At 37.1% G+C, this 15,323-nt stretch overlaps 1 protein-coding gene across 2 annotated transcripts in view; it reads right to left on the minus strand.

The window, feature by feature from the left end:
• fam219aa (family with sequence similarity 219 member Aa) overlaps positions 1–15,323 on the minus strand; it is an 18,254-nt gene continuing 2,931 nt past the window's right edge. Inside the window, exons 2-6 of one of the 2 annotated variants that reach the window (XM_077572483.1) lie at positions 9,306–9,402; positions 7,823–7,916; positions 6,020–6,100; positions 3,320–3,374; positions 1–2,313 (exon numbers count right to left, since the gene is read on the minus strand). In XM_077572483.1, coding sequence (XP_077428609.1) covers positions 2,155–2,313; positions 3,320–3,374; positions 6,020–6,100; positions 7,823–7,916; positions 9,306–9,402 — 486 coding nt within the window. In that variant the 3' untranslated portion in view covers positions 1–2,154. Of the gene's footprint in view, positions 2,314–3,298; positions 3,375–6,019; positions 6,101–7,822; positions 7,917–9,305; positions 9,403–15,323 lie in introns of both variants that reach the window. The other variant, XM_077572481.1, reaches the window with a different exon arrangement.

Raw genomic sequence — 15,323 nt, forward strand, 5'->3', positions numbered from 1 at the left:
TTTCAGATAACTATTATTTATTTTTGGGGGGGACATTTTGCACTTTACACAGAACTTGAACACAGTTTAGTCTTAATGGAGCCATTTTACAGTCATCATAATAAACCTCTGACAAACAAAACAAAACATTTGAACGAAAAATATTACACATAGCTGTAAAATAATTTAAAAATGTACAACAGCAAATAAATATGTTATAATGCATTGTTTTGGACTAAACATGGTATGAAAGAAATGACACTAGTCAGAAATAGTGTAACTCAAACAGATTCATCTTTCATACAGTCTAAGCCTAGTTTGTTGTAGACAGAAACGTTAAGTAACAAAACAGACCAATTCAGCCATCAAAGGGGAATATTCATTCGATAATGGGCTTTCAGTATCGTATGAATGGTTTGGGACTTGCTTATGTCCGTGCATTCATTGCACAATTTGTTTCTTTCAGAAGACCAAAATATGACCTCATATGCAGTACTTTAACTGGAAGACTAACCCCAAAAATATATTTAACTATACTCCATGTCTCAATGTAGTATATCTAATTTGAATTTTTTTAACAGACAGCATGAGAACCAAAGTGAGTTTTTAAGAATGAAGGCAAGGTTTCGCCAAATATTGTATTGTATAAAGGTACGAGTGAGTAACTTCAATAGTACAAGTCGCGTTAACTACTCACACGTGTTACTTTTGTTATATCAGCTAACTGGTCACAGATAGCACACAGGAAGTGGAACAAAATGATATTGTTTTGTGGAAACTTGGAAGCCTTGGTCTTTTAGGTCACTTTTATCAGAACAAATTCACACAATAGTGCTAGCACATACCAGGAAATGACATCAACTAGTAGTGTAATAAACACATAAATCGACCGTGTGAGAAAAAGGCCATTGGCAGTGACAATACAAAGCTGTGGCAGGTGTTATGGATATTCATCCAAAATATACAGTACATCGGGTTGGATATGTACAAAACAACAACAAAATTACACACACAAAAATGAAGACCGTAATGTATTTTACACCTTCCTTGAACAGGAAAGCTCAAATAAAAAAAAGAAGGAAAGACATATACACAATATGACACTAAAGTCATGTTTTTAAATTATACGTCAACATTCAGAGCAGGTAACAAGAAATTGCACATATAACACTTTCCTTTACCAGTAGCTTCTCGTGAGAATGTAGTAGGATTTGGTACAAAAAGAATGCACAGCAACTAGTAAATCCTGACATATGCTCAGTTTATTTTAAAATTACTTTTAAAATAAAATGCCATAACCGCTTGAAAATGATCACATTTATTTTGCAAAATATTGGCCATTTCAGCGAGCTAGCTTTTCTGAGTTTTATGGGGGTTGTTGCATGCACACGGAGCACACAAGCATGCAGTAATGCTGAGATTATACTTTAACATTTTGTACCATTTCCTGCTAAATTCTCACAACAAAAGTTCCCTTCATGTATATGCATGGGCAGTCAACAGCTCCTCAAAAATAAATATTACCGTGAATGATGTCTGACAGTATAATTAAGGGGTCAGTTTGAACAGGCAAACATGCAAAACTTACGTTTTCACTTTCCTTTAATCTCAATGATGAAACAGACATTACATTAGAAAACTAAGATTTATAACTACATGTGTTTTATGGTGAGAAGTGTAATGGTTGAGGGCTACTTCTCCGGGTATCTACGCACACATACAGATTATCTTTATGTTGGACAAGTATATGACGACAAAGCAGACTGGCGGTGTGGAGCCGCACAAACTCCAATCTATTACCAGAAGCAGAGGAAATAAATCCAACGATTCCTTATGTCCATAAAAGTTTAGTCTTTTGTCCAATGGTTTCTATTCAACAATCCAAGTGAGCAAAAAAGAAAAAAGAAAAAGAAAGACTGTAATGATGAAGGTCAAGTGAAGAAGTAATAGGTCTTCCTTCAAGCTGTGGTTTGTGCCATCATTGCAGTCCTAGTTCACCAAACAAGGCAGAAGGTGCACACATCCAACCATAGGAGGAACGTGCACAAGATCCATTGGTGTTACCTACCTCCGTCGCTGACTCTGACATTTACATACCCTTTTTTTCTTCTTCTAAAAGGTGTGCAAACTCTTTAGCTCACTCTGTGGTATTTTTTTCTAAACAGGAGGGCAGTGCTACTGGATCTGACACGCTGTGGAGGGAGCAGCTTGACAGCACATGCAGGTGGGGTTGACGGCTTTGGGCGGGATCAGATCCAGATCCTCATCATCTGGAATCTCATCCAGTCGGTAGCCATCCTTCAGCAGCTGGATGTTGAGGTCCTGGTTGATTTGCTGTAGTAGACACAAGGAGAACTTGAACCTTGTTTGTGAATGCAATTTGGTACCACGACGTGTTAGGGCCACGTATAAAATATATATTTTTTTTTTTAGACGGTGGGGCAATATTCAGAGAAAAAACTTGCAAATTTGCCACTTAACAAAATGTGTAAATTTACACGTTTTTTCTTGCAAATCTGCGAGTTTATAAAGTGGCAAATCTGCAAGTTTATAAAGTGGCAGATTTGCGAGAAAAACACTCAAACTTATAAGAAATACACGTAGCGTAGCTCTAGTCTAATAGTGAGAGAATTTTTGGTGGTTAATTGGACACTGTTCATAAAATGAAAAGGCAGGATGGAGACAAATTCATTCTTAATTTAAACTTTACCCGTCATAAGGCAGCTTGAGCAACAACATTTCTTGATTCCCTATCATACTTAACATGATATGGTTAAAGCCATTACTATCCCCTTATTTGAAAACCCGACCGAAAAGTATTGGCACAAACATCCGAGTAGTACGCTATGTGTATTTCTCCTAAGTTTCTGAGTTTTTTCTCACAAATCTGCCACTTTGAAACTCGCAAATTTGCCACTTTATAATGTCGCAAATTTACAAGTTTATTATTATTATTATATTGCCCCCGTCCTCTAAAAAAAAAAAATACATTCATATGTGGCCCTAATACACCACCGTAATTTGGTGTTTTAACACAGAAATGTGCAGTAGAATGGTACTTTTGAAAGGTACAAAGTGTGGTTAGAGGAACGGATAACTACAAAGGAACAGCAGTAGACAAATGTATGTATGTATCCCACCAACCCAGCTCCCACCCCCAGGCCAATTTGGATATAACAAGTAGGGTCAGTGTATCTAGTAAAGGGCTGTGTGAGATGATGGGATCTGATGACCAGGTGGCGATGTTTGTTCTTTCACCAAATGATGCGGCTAACAGGGTAACACTACAAGAACTTAAATATAATGTGCGTATAGATACCTGGTCCCTCAGACATCTCACCTCGGCTGAGGAGTATCCTGATGATGAGTACCTGGACATGTCAAAGTCGTCATCACTGCAAACAATAGACAACAACTTAGAAGATGCTGGTTTCCACAGTGAAATTCAGATTTGCTTGCTCTTGACTAATGAAGGTTTCCCATGTGGGCATTACTATAGATAGTATTCAAATGACGTTATTTGCCCCACATGCGTGCCGTTCACAGGACCATGAAATGTCGAATGGGAACGGACAAAGAAGTGTCCGGAATTGCAAAGATAAATCAAAAGGATTTCCAACAAAGTCTACTCAAAGTGTGTATTGACTATTTTGATTAAGATAAGTGTCATTGTAAGATGTTAAAAATGCTTTTACCATAATGCGATCGCGATATATGTGAGCCGCTAGCCATGGCTAGCTATGGCTAAAAATAGATCTGGTGCTCAAGATGTTCGATTTTGAGATCTCACTACATACCCTCCTTAAGGTCTCTTATTTTCCTTTCCCAACAGCCCAAAAGTTGAAATTGTTGTTAAAGTGTATGAAATTAAGTGATGAATCAATAATGTTGTTGTTGTTTTTGTTGGAACATGCTAGTGCTAGTAGCTAATGGGTCGGGGAACTACCTTACTTGGCTTAAAAATAACCAGAGATTCTTCACCTCAAATTCACAATTGATAAATGCACATAGCAACTAATAAAAGCTGAAATTACAGAATACGCAAGAACGTACACATTTTGGGAGCCATCCCACCTCAGAGCATACGTTGCCATGTAGCCTTGTCCGGGCAGTTACATCGGCAAATGTTTGTAATCCAATCGATTCCACTAATCAAACGTTTCAACGTGTACCACTGCAAGGAGTGTTGAGCTAAATCTTCCACGTACGTCTTGCTTACACAAATAACGTTAGAGGAAGCTGGGGGTGACATTCATCAATAACAAAAGAACATTCGGTGTAAACACAATAGAAACACAATTAAGTCTGCTGGAAAGTTGAGCCACCATGAGGGACGGACTCGCTATCCCGTGACGTCAGTGAATACTATCTATAGGCTTGATGTTATTGTTGATGTTGTGTGTTATTGCATTGTTTTGCTATTATGAAGTGGCCAAAACAAACATAACACACAATGAGGTTCTGCATCCAATCTCAGGTACTAAACCCAATATGTTACAATCGGACTTGAGGTAGCTGATGTATATTTTGAGTTAAGCACAAGATATATTTTGAATTACAGATTTTGCATATTTTAAGATTATGAAGCGAAAACTTGTTTGTACACAGTTTTGTGAATGACTTTTGTAAATTAAAAGCTTGACGTTAAGGCTAAATATTCATATAGATAGGTCATATAGATCACTAGATAGATCGATCAATCAATCAACAAGTCCTCCAACAATAACGACCATATTGGTCGTTTTGCCATGCACCAAAATATGACCAAGTGTTACGTATTGCAGTTTAGCGACCTCTATCAGCCATGTTAAATGGTAATGGGAATTGAACCCGGGTCATCAGAAGACGAACGTTTATCTTACTTAGCTAACAGGCCGGTAATGATCTTAGTGGGGTTTTTTTTTGTGTTGACATGTATGTCAATTCGACGTCACAGACTAATGGTTGGGGTTAGGATGAGGCTTTCAGTGAGGTTGTACAGTACACGTTAACGTCTTACATGGGACACTAATGGTTGAGATTAGGAAAAGGCACAGTGAGGCTGTAGAAAACATGTAGTCAACACTAAAAAAAACATGTAGTCAACACTAAAACAATCAACTTTTGTATTTTTGCGCCATTTAACATGGCCAATATAGGGCCCTAAACTAAAATACATAACACTTGGTCGTAATTTAGCACCTTTTCAAAACGACCTCGTCGTATTTATTGGAGGACTGTCATTGATAGATAAGCTAGTTTAGCTCGCTAGATAGCTAGTTAAGCTAGATAGCTAGATAGATAGAGAAGTTCTCCACCAAGGCTTTAATTGCTATACGGTACTGTATTTGTGTTTTTTTGTCATTTCAGCAGCATAGTGATATAGTGGTTTGCACAGCTACCTTACAGTCCTGAGATTTGTGGTTCAAATCTCATCTTCAGCCTTCCTGAGTGAAGAATGCTCTCCCCCATGCTTGTGTGAGTTTTTTTGGGCTTCCTCCCACATTCATTTACATGCTATAAGTCTACCTCGCACAATTTTTTTGCCCCTCTTCCCCAGTTCAAGGGGGTCATCATGTGGAATCATTATAAATATGTGGACGATTACTTCAAAAGGTAAAAAACATAACTGTTGTTTGTAGTTAAAATTTGAAATATAGTTTATATATTTAGTGATACCAGTCTCTGAGCTTTTCTGACTCACTTTGTCTATAATCTTTCTTCAGGTTGGAGGATAGTGAGAGAACAAAGGGCGGGACTCATCTGTGTTTAACACAAACCAGTCCAGTATGGGGTGGAAAACAGGCGCTCCCTGAGCTGCTTTTCCCTCTCCAAATCCTCGCCCCACTATTCTCTAATCCTGCACCCTGAGAGAGGCTTTGCCCCATTTTTGGATCCCGGCTGTTCCAACTCTCTCAAGTTTGCTTCATGGATTAATGTAACATGGTAAGACCAACAACACCATGAAATCCCTCACCCCCCTCCACCAGGGCTCTTTGTTACTGTAGAGTTTTATATTTTATAAGTGGGAAAAGATGTTTTAGAAGGTAACTGCACATACCTGTCGGTGTCCAGTGCTACAAGGGGCTTCTCATCTGGGCTCTGGTCTAAAGAGGAGTAGCCTTTATTTGGCACAACCAACCTGCACACAAACAAAGAGCATGTTTCGAAAACAGCATGTTTCTTCTGCGTTGTTCTGTAATTGCATGTGAAAGTAAGAGGAAAATGCAATGAATGAACACTATGAATGCTTAATTTCCTGTAAACCCTTAGCCATTGTCAATACAATTTGCATGCCATACAGGAGAGGCAGACCACAAAATATTACATGGCAAGTATAGACAATGTAAATTAGAGGTGTCAAAATTAGAGTGTTAATTTTGAGTTGAAGTTCCAAGTGCCAATATTTTTTTTTTACGCGCGATTAATGACCACCCTTTACTTAGAAAGCCTGTACTAGGGGAATTTCAGTCACAACGCAGCAGACACGTCCACATCAAAATTTAGCAGTATTAAATTGAATAATAATGCATATATTTGTGGAGATTGGAGTCAAGTAGTATTTTCAATTTTTTAAAATGTGCAGAATTTCACAAGTTACTTCATGACGTTAAAGATTAGATAACTCTTAACTCATCACTTGGTTTTTAATGCTAGAGCATAGAGAAGGCTTTGATGCAGCCCTTGAACTGAAGAGAATGGTTGAAGCAATGGTAGTTATTACAAAAATGATCAGCAGGTAGCAGCAGAGTATAAGAGATCAACCAGGGCCAAGTTGATTTCCCCACAGTTCTAAACAGATTTGTGAATAATGATGAAACTTAGCTACATTATAATGCTAATTGCTGCAAAATGGAAACATACTTTTTTCCCTGATCAAAGAAGAGACTAATCTTTCTTTTGGTAGGCTCCATGTTTTTATGCCAATAGAACACAATATTCTGTGGGTTTTGCAAAATCTGTCAAAATCCAGTAAAACAGCCGGGGGCTAAGGGGATTGCTTCAGTGAAAATGGCTGCGAGTGAATGAGTTAATATGAAAAGAAAATGCACTGAACTGTCACCAACATCTTACAACTGCAATTATGCCATTAAGTGGCAGAAATATGACCTCAACACAAATTAATATCAAACTTGTTTTTTTACAATACAGTACTTTCTAATTTTAGCTCAGTTTTATGAATTATTATGAAATTACTCTATCAATGACTAAAAGATGCAGCAAAAATTCTATTGGTTTAACATTTTTTTCCACTTTTATGTTAACAAAAAATGTATTGTACACTTTATTGTATATTTAGAACAGATGTAAAATTTGCGATTAATCGTGAGATAACTATTGAAGTCATGCGATTAATTACAATTACAAATTTTTAGCGCCTGACACCCCTAATGAAAATGCATATTTTATTTCTGAACAGCTACTCATGGAAGGTGTGAAAGAATGTATAATATCCTGTGTCTAGGCATTCAATTCTATTTCACAAAAGAAGAGAAAAGTGAGGTGCAGCTGCAACCCTCAGAATGCAGGAAGGACTCTAAGATTATCAATTTGCCTCAGGGCATTTGGCATCAAGCCACTCGCTAGCCTTTCATATATTTCCACTAATCTACCAGGGAGTGGGATTAGACAGAGCCAGTTGTCGATACTGTGGGTTACACCATCTTTGCGCGCTGATTCCGTGCTCGCCATTCAACTCACACAGAATGCAAACAAACCCGCATCTTTGTTGTTGCAATCTCTTTGTAGCATTACAAAGCCAGATGACATCCCTCAAAAGGCTGGATGCAAATCTATTATGTGCTTGTGTGCTGTAGGCGCTACAGAATAGAGATCAACACCGCCATGGAAAGGAGCTTGTTACCTTGTCCGGGCATTCTTCTTAGGTTGTTGATTGACAGGGCTACCCACGGTGCCGTTCTTCACTGATCCCTTTCTGGCAAGATCCCTCTGTTTCTCTGGGCAACCACAGGATGTACAATTAAGTGATCGCTTGCAATGAATGGGTTAACAAAATAACTAAAACACTCTTAGACAACTTTTGACACCTTTTCAACTCGATATAATTCTCTTTTAATGATGTTTCTATTACTTGCAAAATCTCAGTGCTGGAATTTATAGGGCCGATCAACTGAGCAATATAAGGCCTTTTAAAAATAATAATAATCAGCCAGAGTTTTGCTGACTAAGCGTAGATATAAACTTACTTTCTCATGAACGTAAATGCTGTTCAGTAGGTACGGGCAGAAAGTAGGACAAGTATGGCGGACAAAGCGTTTTTGTGTGTGAATTAAACAAATTACGTCTCCATTCTCTCACATGCCCTTTAAAGGGGAAGTCAACCCCACAAAAAAATGATTGGCAATATGTTCTATGTAGCCCCACTAGTCTAAATATCGCATTCTGGTTAATATTGCCTTAGTTGAGTGATAAAGAAAAATCCAGCATTTTTTATCCATCTCAGGCCGCGGCCATTTTGCCACTTGCTGTCAACTAAAGATGACATCAATGTTGCTCGGGTCTCTGGTGACAACCAATTACAGCTCAGCTTCAGAAAACAGTTGAGCTGTGATTGGTTGTTGCCTGAGCAATGCCTATTTTCAGTTTTTTTAAATGGCCGCCCCTGATATCGATAAAAACGGCTGGATTTTGCTTCATAGCTCATATTCCACAAATGTAATATTAATCAGAATATCAAGTTCAGACTAGTGAGGTCACATATAACATATTGTTGTCAAGAAATGTTTATTTAGGTTGACTTCCACTTTAAGACGCAATGTCTTGTAAATATGCATATAATAAATATTCATGCTTAGTGTGGACTTTTATCATTAAAATTTGCTTTTGTTTCACTTTAACTGTCTCTGTACATCACAGTTAAAATGTTTTGATATTTGAGAAAGGAGTGTTGTTTTTTTATTTGAAGTCATCATTTCAAGGTAAATATATAATGAAGTAGAAGAAATATCACTTATCGTTAAATGGCATCATGCATAAATCATGTTTTGCCATTAACTTCCCTCATTTTGTTACTTATGTACCGCAAACATTTGTGGTCAAAATCAAGCTAACTTATCATGCTTGCTTTTTTTTTTTTTTTAATAAATAAATAATTTGTAATTGTAATCTGTTGTAAAGGTAAACAAATGCTTAAGTATGCTAAAACAGTCAAATGTGCCTGCAATTCATGTTTTTGTTGTTGTAAGGGGTAAATAAAAATAATCGGCAGTTTATCAGATTTTTTTCTGCTAAATATCACAATTGGCATCGGCCTGAAAATAAATCTATATGGGTTGGGCCCCAGTGATGAATTGAAGTGTGAATTTGCACTGTGTAGTTAATGATACCTATTTGGACTTGCAGCGGCGAGGGCTTGTAGTTTATAGCCACTGTCTCTCCTTTGGCATCAGGGTCAGCTTCTGAGTTGGAGGAGGCTGCTGGATCCTAGAAAAATTATGGGACAGTAAAGTATTCCGGTTGATTGTACATTTCAGTACATTCTGATGGACCCTTACACAAACATAAACATTGGCAGAATGACATACAACCCGCAAAATCAGCTCTCTTTAGATGGGATTGGTGTCCAACACCCCAGCACTAATTGCCTGAGAACAACTATGGCCACGTGGTGTGCATCAATAGGCCCGAGTGTTCTGCGCCGAAACACTCCTGGCTCTAGTTCTTTCTGTGCGAGCGCTGATGGCATGGAGAGAAGGCCGTGAGAGAACACAGGGGGCTCCTGTTCATGCTGGGGCGTCAACAGATTGAGAGAGGGGAGCAGGGTCATGCTTGGCTTGCCCTGCTAACAGAGTTGCACATTATGCTGATTTTAAAGCCCTCCACTGTTGCAACAGGAGGGCACATGGGTGGAGAGCGCCAGGCAAGTTGGCAAGAAATACTCAACATTTACCATGGTGATTGATGGATGAGCCAAGGAATGAAATGTTGGCTAAATTAACATTCATGACAGTAAGTACAAAAGGTTAACAATAAAGTGCAAAACTGGTAACATGCAAGGACAGGGTCAGAAAAAACAACATATAGTTTTTATTGTAATTACAGTTCTATCCCTTTGTCCAAATACTTTCAAGCCTCTAAAAATTGAGGAAATCTTCATAAAATTGCTCTTATTCCGAAATCACATATTTCTGAGTAGGAACGTTTGATACCACTTTTTTTGTCAGATTATACCAGTAGTACTCAAGTATTGAGTAGTCACTGATACCGATACCACTAGTATTTTTGAAACATAAAATTTCCAAAAATCAACGACGGACACCGATTTTATTCCAGACCCACCACCATTCTTTATTATTTACGATTATCTACAATTTTACTATTATCTACAATTGAGGACATCTATCATGGAAAGCTTTCTACAACGGTCACACTAGATAATATTTTCAACTCAAATCAAAGTTATGGGGCTAACAATTAGCAATCTAAACAAAACAAGCTAGCCACACAAGTAAATAGAAATTATAATAAAAATATATATTTGTTGCACAAAATTATTATTATTTGTTTTAGGTCATACCACATACTAAATACCAGTTGCTACAAGGGTAAATAAAAGACACCATATTATATATATATATATATATATATATATATATATATATATATAAATCCCAATATAGCATAAAACGACCACAAGAGGGCAGCCAATACATCGCGAGTACTGATGCCTTTAGATAAGGCCTGATATCGGCCCAATGGTATCGGTACTTGCCCATCTCTATTTCTGAAAAAACGCTGATAAAAGCGCCAGTAGTTTATACTGGCAGCATACACATGTACTGTACAACAAAATATTGAAAATAATACTAAGACTAAGACTAAGGACTTTAGGGGATTCTGAAGCTTGGATGCATGCGCGAGATGCTGTGACTATCGCGAGACCTACAGCGAGACCAGGAAACCCCAACATGGCGGCGCCCTGCTGCTAAAATAGAATTAGCTCTATTATACTAAACTAATCCAAATTTAACCATCATATATCTTGCCTTTCTTTTTTTTCCCCTCTCTTTTTCATCCGACAGATTTGGAATATCACCCAACGTGGAGGACCTCGAACGCTTCATCGACGCATATTTTTACAGCTGCGCGATGGAGAATCCTTCCGTCGAGAAACTGTCGAGAAAACCTTCGAAAAAGAGGAAAAATGATTCAACGACGGACACGGAGAACCTAGCCACTACGGAGGTTTCGGTCAGTATGCTGGAGTCCATAAATAAAAAATTAGAGGTCCTCTCCCTAATCAGCGAGGACGTCAAAGAATTAAAAGGTAAGTATGGAATTCTTCAGCCAACAAGTAAGTGATCTCCAACGAGACAATGCCGAGTTACACTCTACACTCGTGACTGTTTCAGCCGAGTTAGAAACCGTTAAAAAGGAAAATAAAACGCTAAAAGAAACTGTTCTGGATATTCAATCCCGTAGCATGCGGGAGAATTTAATATTCTCAGGAATATCCGAGAATACCTCTGACAATCCAGAGGTTGAGATAAAAAAAATTATGACGACGTCGTTAAAAATTCCTCAGGAGTCAGTAAATAACATCTCCTTTCACCGGGTACATCGGCTTGGAGCCCCTAGGGGCGACAGACCCCGTCCTATTATCGCCAAGTTTGAGCATTTTAAACAGAAAGAATTTGTTAAAAGTAAAGGACGGTAGCTTAAAGGGACCTCATTTGGAATGAACGACCAATTCCCGAGAGAGATTAATGAGCGGCGAAAGGTACTGTTTCCTATAATGAAACAAAATAGGCAGGAGGGTAAACGGACTGCAATGGTCGTCGATAAACTATACATCGATGGCCAACTATTCCGGAACCCCAACTCCACTCCCTGGCTGTTCTAAATGGCATTGGTGGAACTAAACTTTGTTTGATTATTAGATGTACACATATACTGTATATGTGGTTATAAAACCTTAAATATGAATACTCATTATGTTTAGGCGATATTATAAATATATTATTAAATACATAACTATATCTAAAGTATATTAAAACAAAAAATCTCGCTTAGGTTACCAGTTATTGGTGTATTTTTATGTTTAATCTCCCGTTAACTTCCTTTACTTTTACCTCCCTACCTGTTTTTTCACTGTTATATTTACTTACTCGTCACCTCATATTTTACACAAATTACATAAACCACCTAACCACTTTGATTCTATCCTATAACATACTAATATTGACAAATGGCCTATGCAGATATATACACAGGACTGAGTCTATATTGTTTGTATGCATAAATTAGTTCTGGTTTCCTGGAATGTTTGTGGCGCTCGCTCAGAAGCAAAAAGAATAAAAACTTTAGACCATCTCTTAAAATTAAAAGCAGATATTTGCCTCCTACAAGAAACCCACCTACAAAAATCTGAAGAAAAATTACTTATTGATAAGAATTTTAGCCAAGCGTAATCTGCCCCTTATAACAGTAGACAAAGAGGAGTCTGTATACTCATACATAAGAATTTACTCTTTACTTTAAATAATACAATAACAGACCCAGAGGGCCGATACATTATTATTCAGGTGACTATATTTAATAAAATATATACACTTGGTAATTTATATGCCCCTAATAATGATGATCCGGCCTTTTTCCATGAATTTTTCTCTCAGCTGTTTGATTTAGCAGCGAACTCTACTATTATTATTGGAGGAGACTTTAATACAGTCTTAAATCCATTAATTGACCGTTCTAATAATACAACATGTAGGCGATTACAATCTACTAAAGTAATAGGGGAATATATGGATGAGTTTGGCCTCGTCGACAGCTGGAGGCTTAAAAACCCAAATAAGAAGGAATTTACCGTCTTTTCCGCTGTGCACCGGTCTTTTTCAAGAATTGATTATTTTCTTACAAATAACTCTATTGCTGATAAAGCTGTTACAAAAATACATCCTATTATTATTAGCGACCATGCACCAGTCTCCCTTTCCCTACAAGTTGATTATACCTTTAAACCACCACCGACATGGCGGTTTAACATCTCCGACGCAGAGTTAGACAAAATTATAAGAAAATAATGGGCAGACTTTTTGGAAATAAATGACTCTCCAGACCTATCGCCATCTCTTCTTCGGGAAACTGGGAAAGCAGTAATTAGAGGTAAAATTATATCATATTCATCTTATAAAAAGAAACAGGATCAAAAATCAGAAAAAGACTTGGAAGATAAAATTAAACAACTGACGGATGAGTACGCAATAAACCCAAATAACCAAATATGGACTGACTTACAAAATACAAAAATACAGTTAGACGATATGCTAACTAAAAAGACAGAATTTATAATACAACAATTGAGATATAACAACTTTGAATATAATAACAAATCAGGTAAATTTCTTGCAAAACAACTTCAACGCAATCGGGAAAACTAAACAATAAAATTAAACTTTTATTAAAGCCAGAAAAAGACCCCACCCTTCCATCAAGTTACCGTCCGATTTCACTAATTAACACTGATATTAAAATTATCACTAAGGCTTTCACATCTAGACTAGAAACAGTAATCTCGACAATTATTCATAGCAACCAAACAGGCTTTATTAAAGATCGTCACTCTACTAATAATATTAGGAGACTCTTTAACCTTATTAGCATGTCACAGCGGCATGATAAGAAGGCAGTTATTATATCGTTGGATGCAGAAAAAGCTTTCGACAAAGTTAACTGGTCCTTCCTCTTTGCTGTTTTAAATAAATTTGGCTTTGGGAAATCATTTATCCACTGGGTATCAGTATTATATGATTCTCCAAAAGCTACAGTTACTACTAATGGGATTATATCTCAGAGCTTTACTTTACAGAGAGGCACAAGACAAGGATGCCCACTATCCCCTTTATTATTTGCAATATTTATTGAGCCACTTGCATTAGCCATACGCCAGGAAAGAAGGATTCAAAGAATTCACTCTGGGGTAACAGAACATAAAATTAATCTATATGCCGATGACATCTTACTTTATTTAGAAAAGCCGGCTACTTCGCTAGGGGAAGTATTTAACTTAATAACTAAATTCTCACAGTTATCAGATTATTCTATTAACTGGACAAAATCAACACTTCTACCTATTACAGAAAATTCATGGAACCCTGCAAGCCAGGACCCACACTACTCATTTCCTATAGGTAATTTAAAATACTTAGGCATAAAAATCTCACCTAAATTAACTGATTTAATTCATTTAAACTTTTCTCCACTTCTGGATAACATTTATAGTGACTTGGAGCGCTGGAATAATCTTCCTATTTCTCTAATAGGACGAATAGCCACCATTAAAATGAAAGTTTTACCCAAAATAAACTATTTTTTCTCAATGATTCCATTTAAACCTACGGCTAAATGGTTCCAGTTGTTGGACTCAGCCATTACAAAATTTTACTGGAATAAAAAAAAAGCAAAGATTAGTCTATCTACTCTTCAGAAAAGTAAATCCAAAGGTGGTCTAGAGGCACCAAATTTTATGTACTACTATATAGCTAACCAGCTACAATATATCGTTCTATGTGCACAACCCAACAGAGACACTAACTGTTGGTTGGAACTAGAACAGAAGGATTGTAATAACCTCAGACTTCGAGATTTACTCTTTATTACAACATCGATTAAGCGTCATAATTGTTTTAAAAAAACAATGATTTCTGCCACCGTGACTGCCTGGTGGAAGGCACTAGAATTGACAAAAGCCCAAGTGGAGCCCTGTGGACTTTCTCCCCTATGGCATAACCCCGACTTTCAACTTAACAACCAACCGTTTCATTTGGCTGTGTGGGAGCAGAAAGGAATTACACATCTCTTCTCAGATAATATATTTATATCATATACATCCTTGCTCCAAAAATACAATATAAAAAATGGAAATTTTTTACATTATCTACAAGTTAAAAATATGATAAAGAAAAAAATTCCAACACTTCGGGGTACGCTCCAACCGCCTGTTTTAGCTAAAGATATTAACAAGCTTTCTCCGACAACAACAAAAAAACTTTCAAAAATATATAAGTTACTTTCATATACTGATAAAATGTCTTTACCCATCTCGAAATGGGAGACAGACTTGCCTATAGCACCGGAACCTGACTTTTGGATTCAAGTTTGTGAAAACGCATTTAAAATGACAAAACACACAAATTTACAACTTATCCAATATAAAATTATTCACAGAACATACATTACTCAATATATGATGAAGAAAATGGGACTCTCAGACTCCGACATTTGTCTCCAATGCTTACAAAACACTACAGACACTTATGTTCATGCTTTATGGTTATGTACTCCGGTTATGTATTTCTGGACTAAAGTCTTAGAAAAACTTTCCGCTATTTTGGACTGTAGGA

Source organism: Vanacampus margaritifer, chromosome 8 (genome assembly GCF_051991255.1).
Source record: "Vanacampus margaritifer isolate UIUO_Vmar chromosome 8, RoL_Vmar_1.0, whole genome shotgun sequence".
Lineage (NCBI taxonomy): Eukaryota > Metazoa > Chordata > Actinopteri > Syngnathiformes > Syngnathidae > Vanacampus > Vanacampus margaritifer.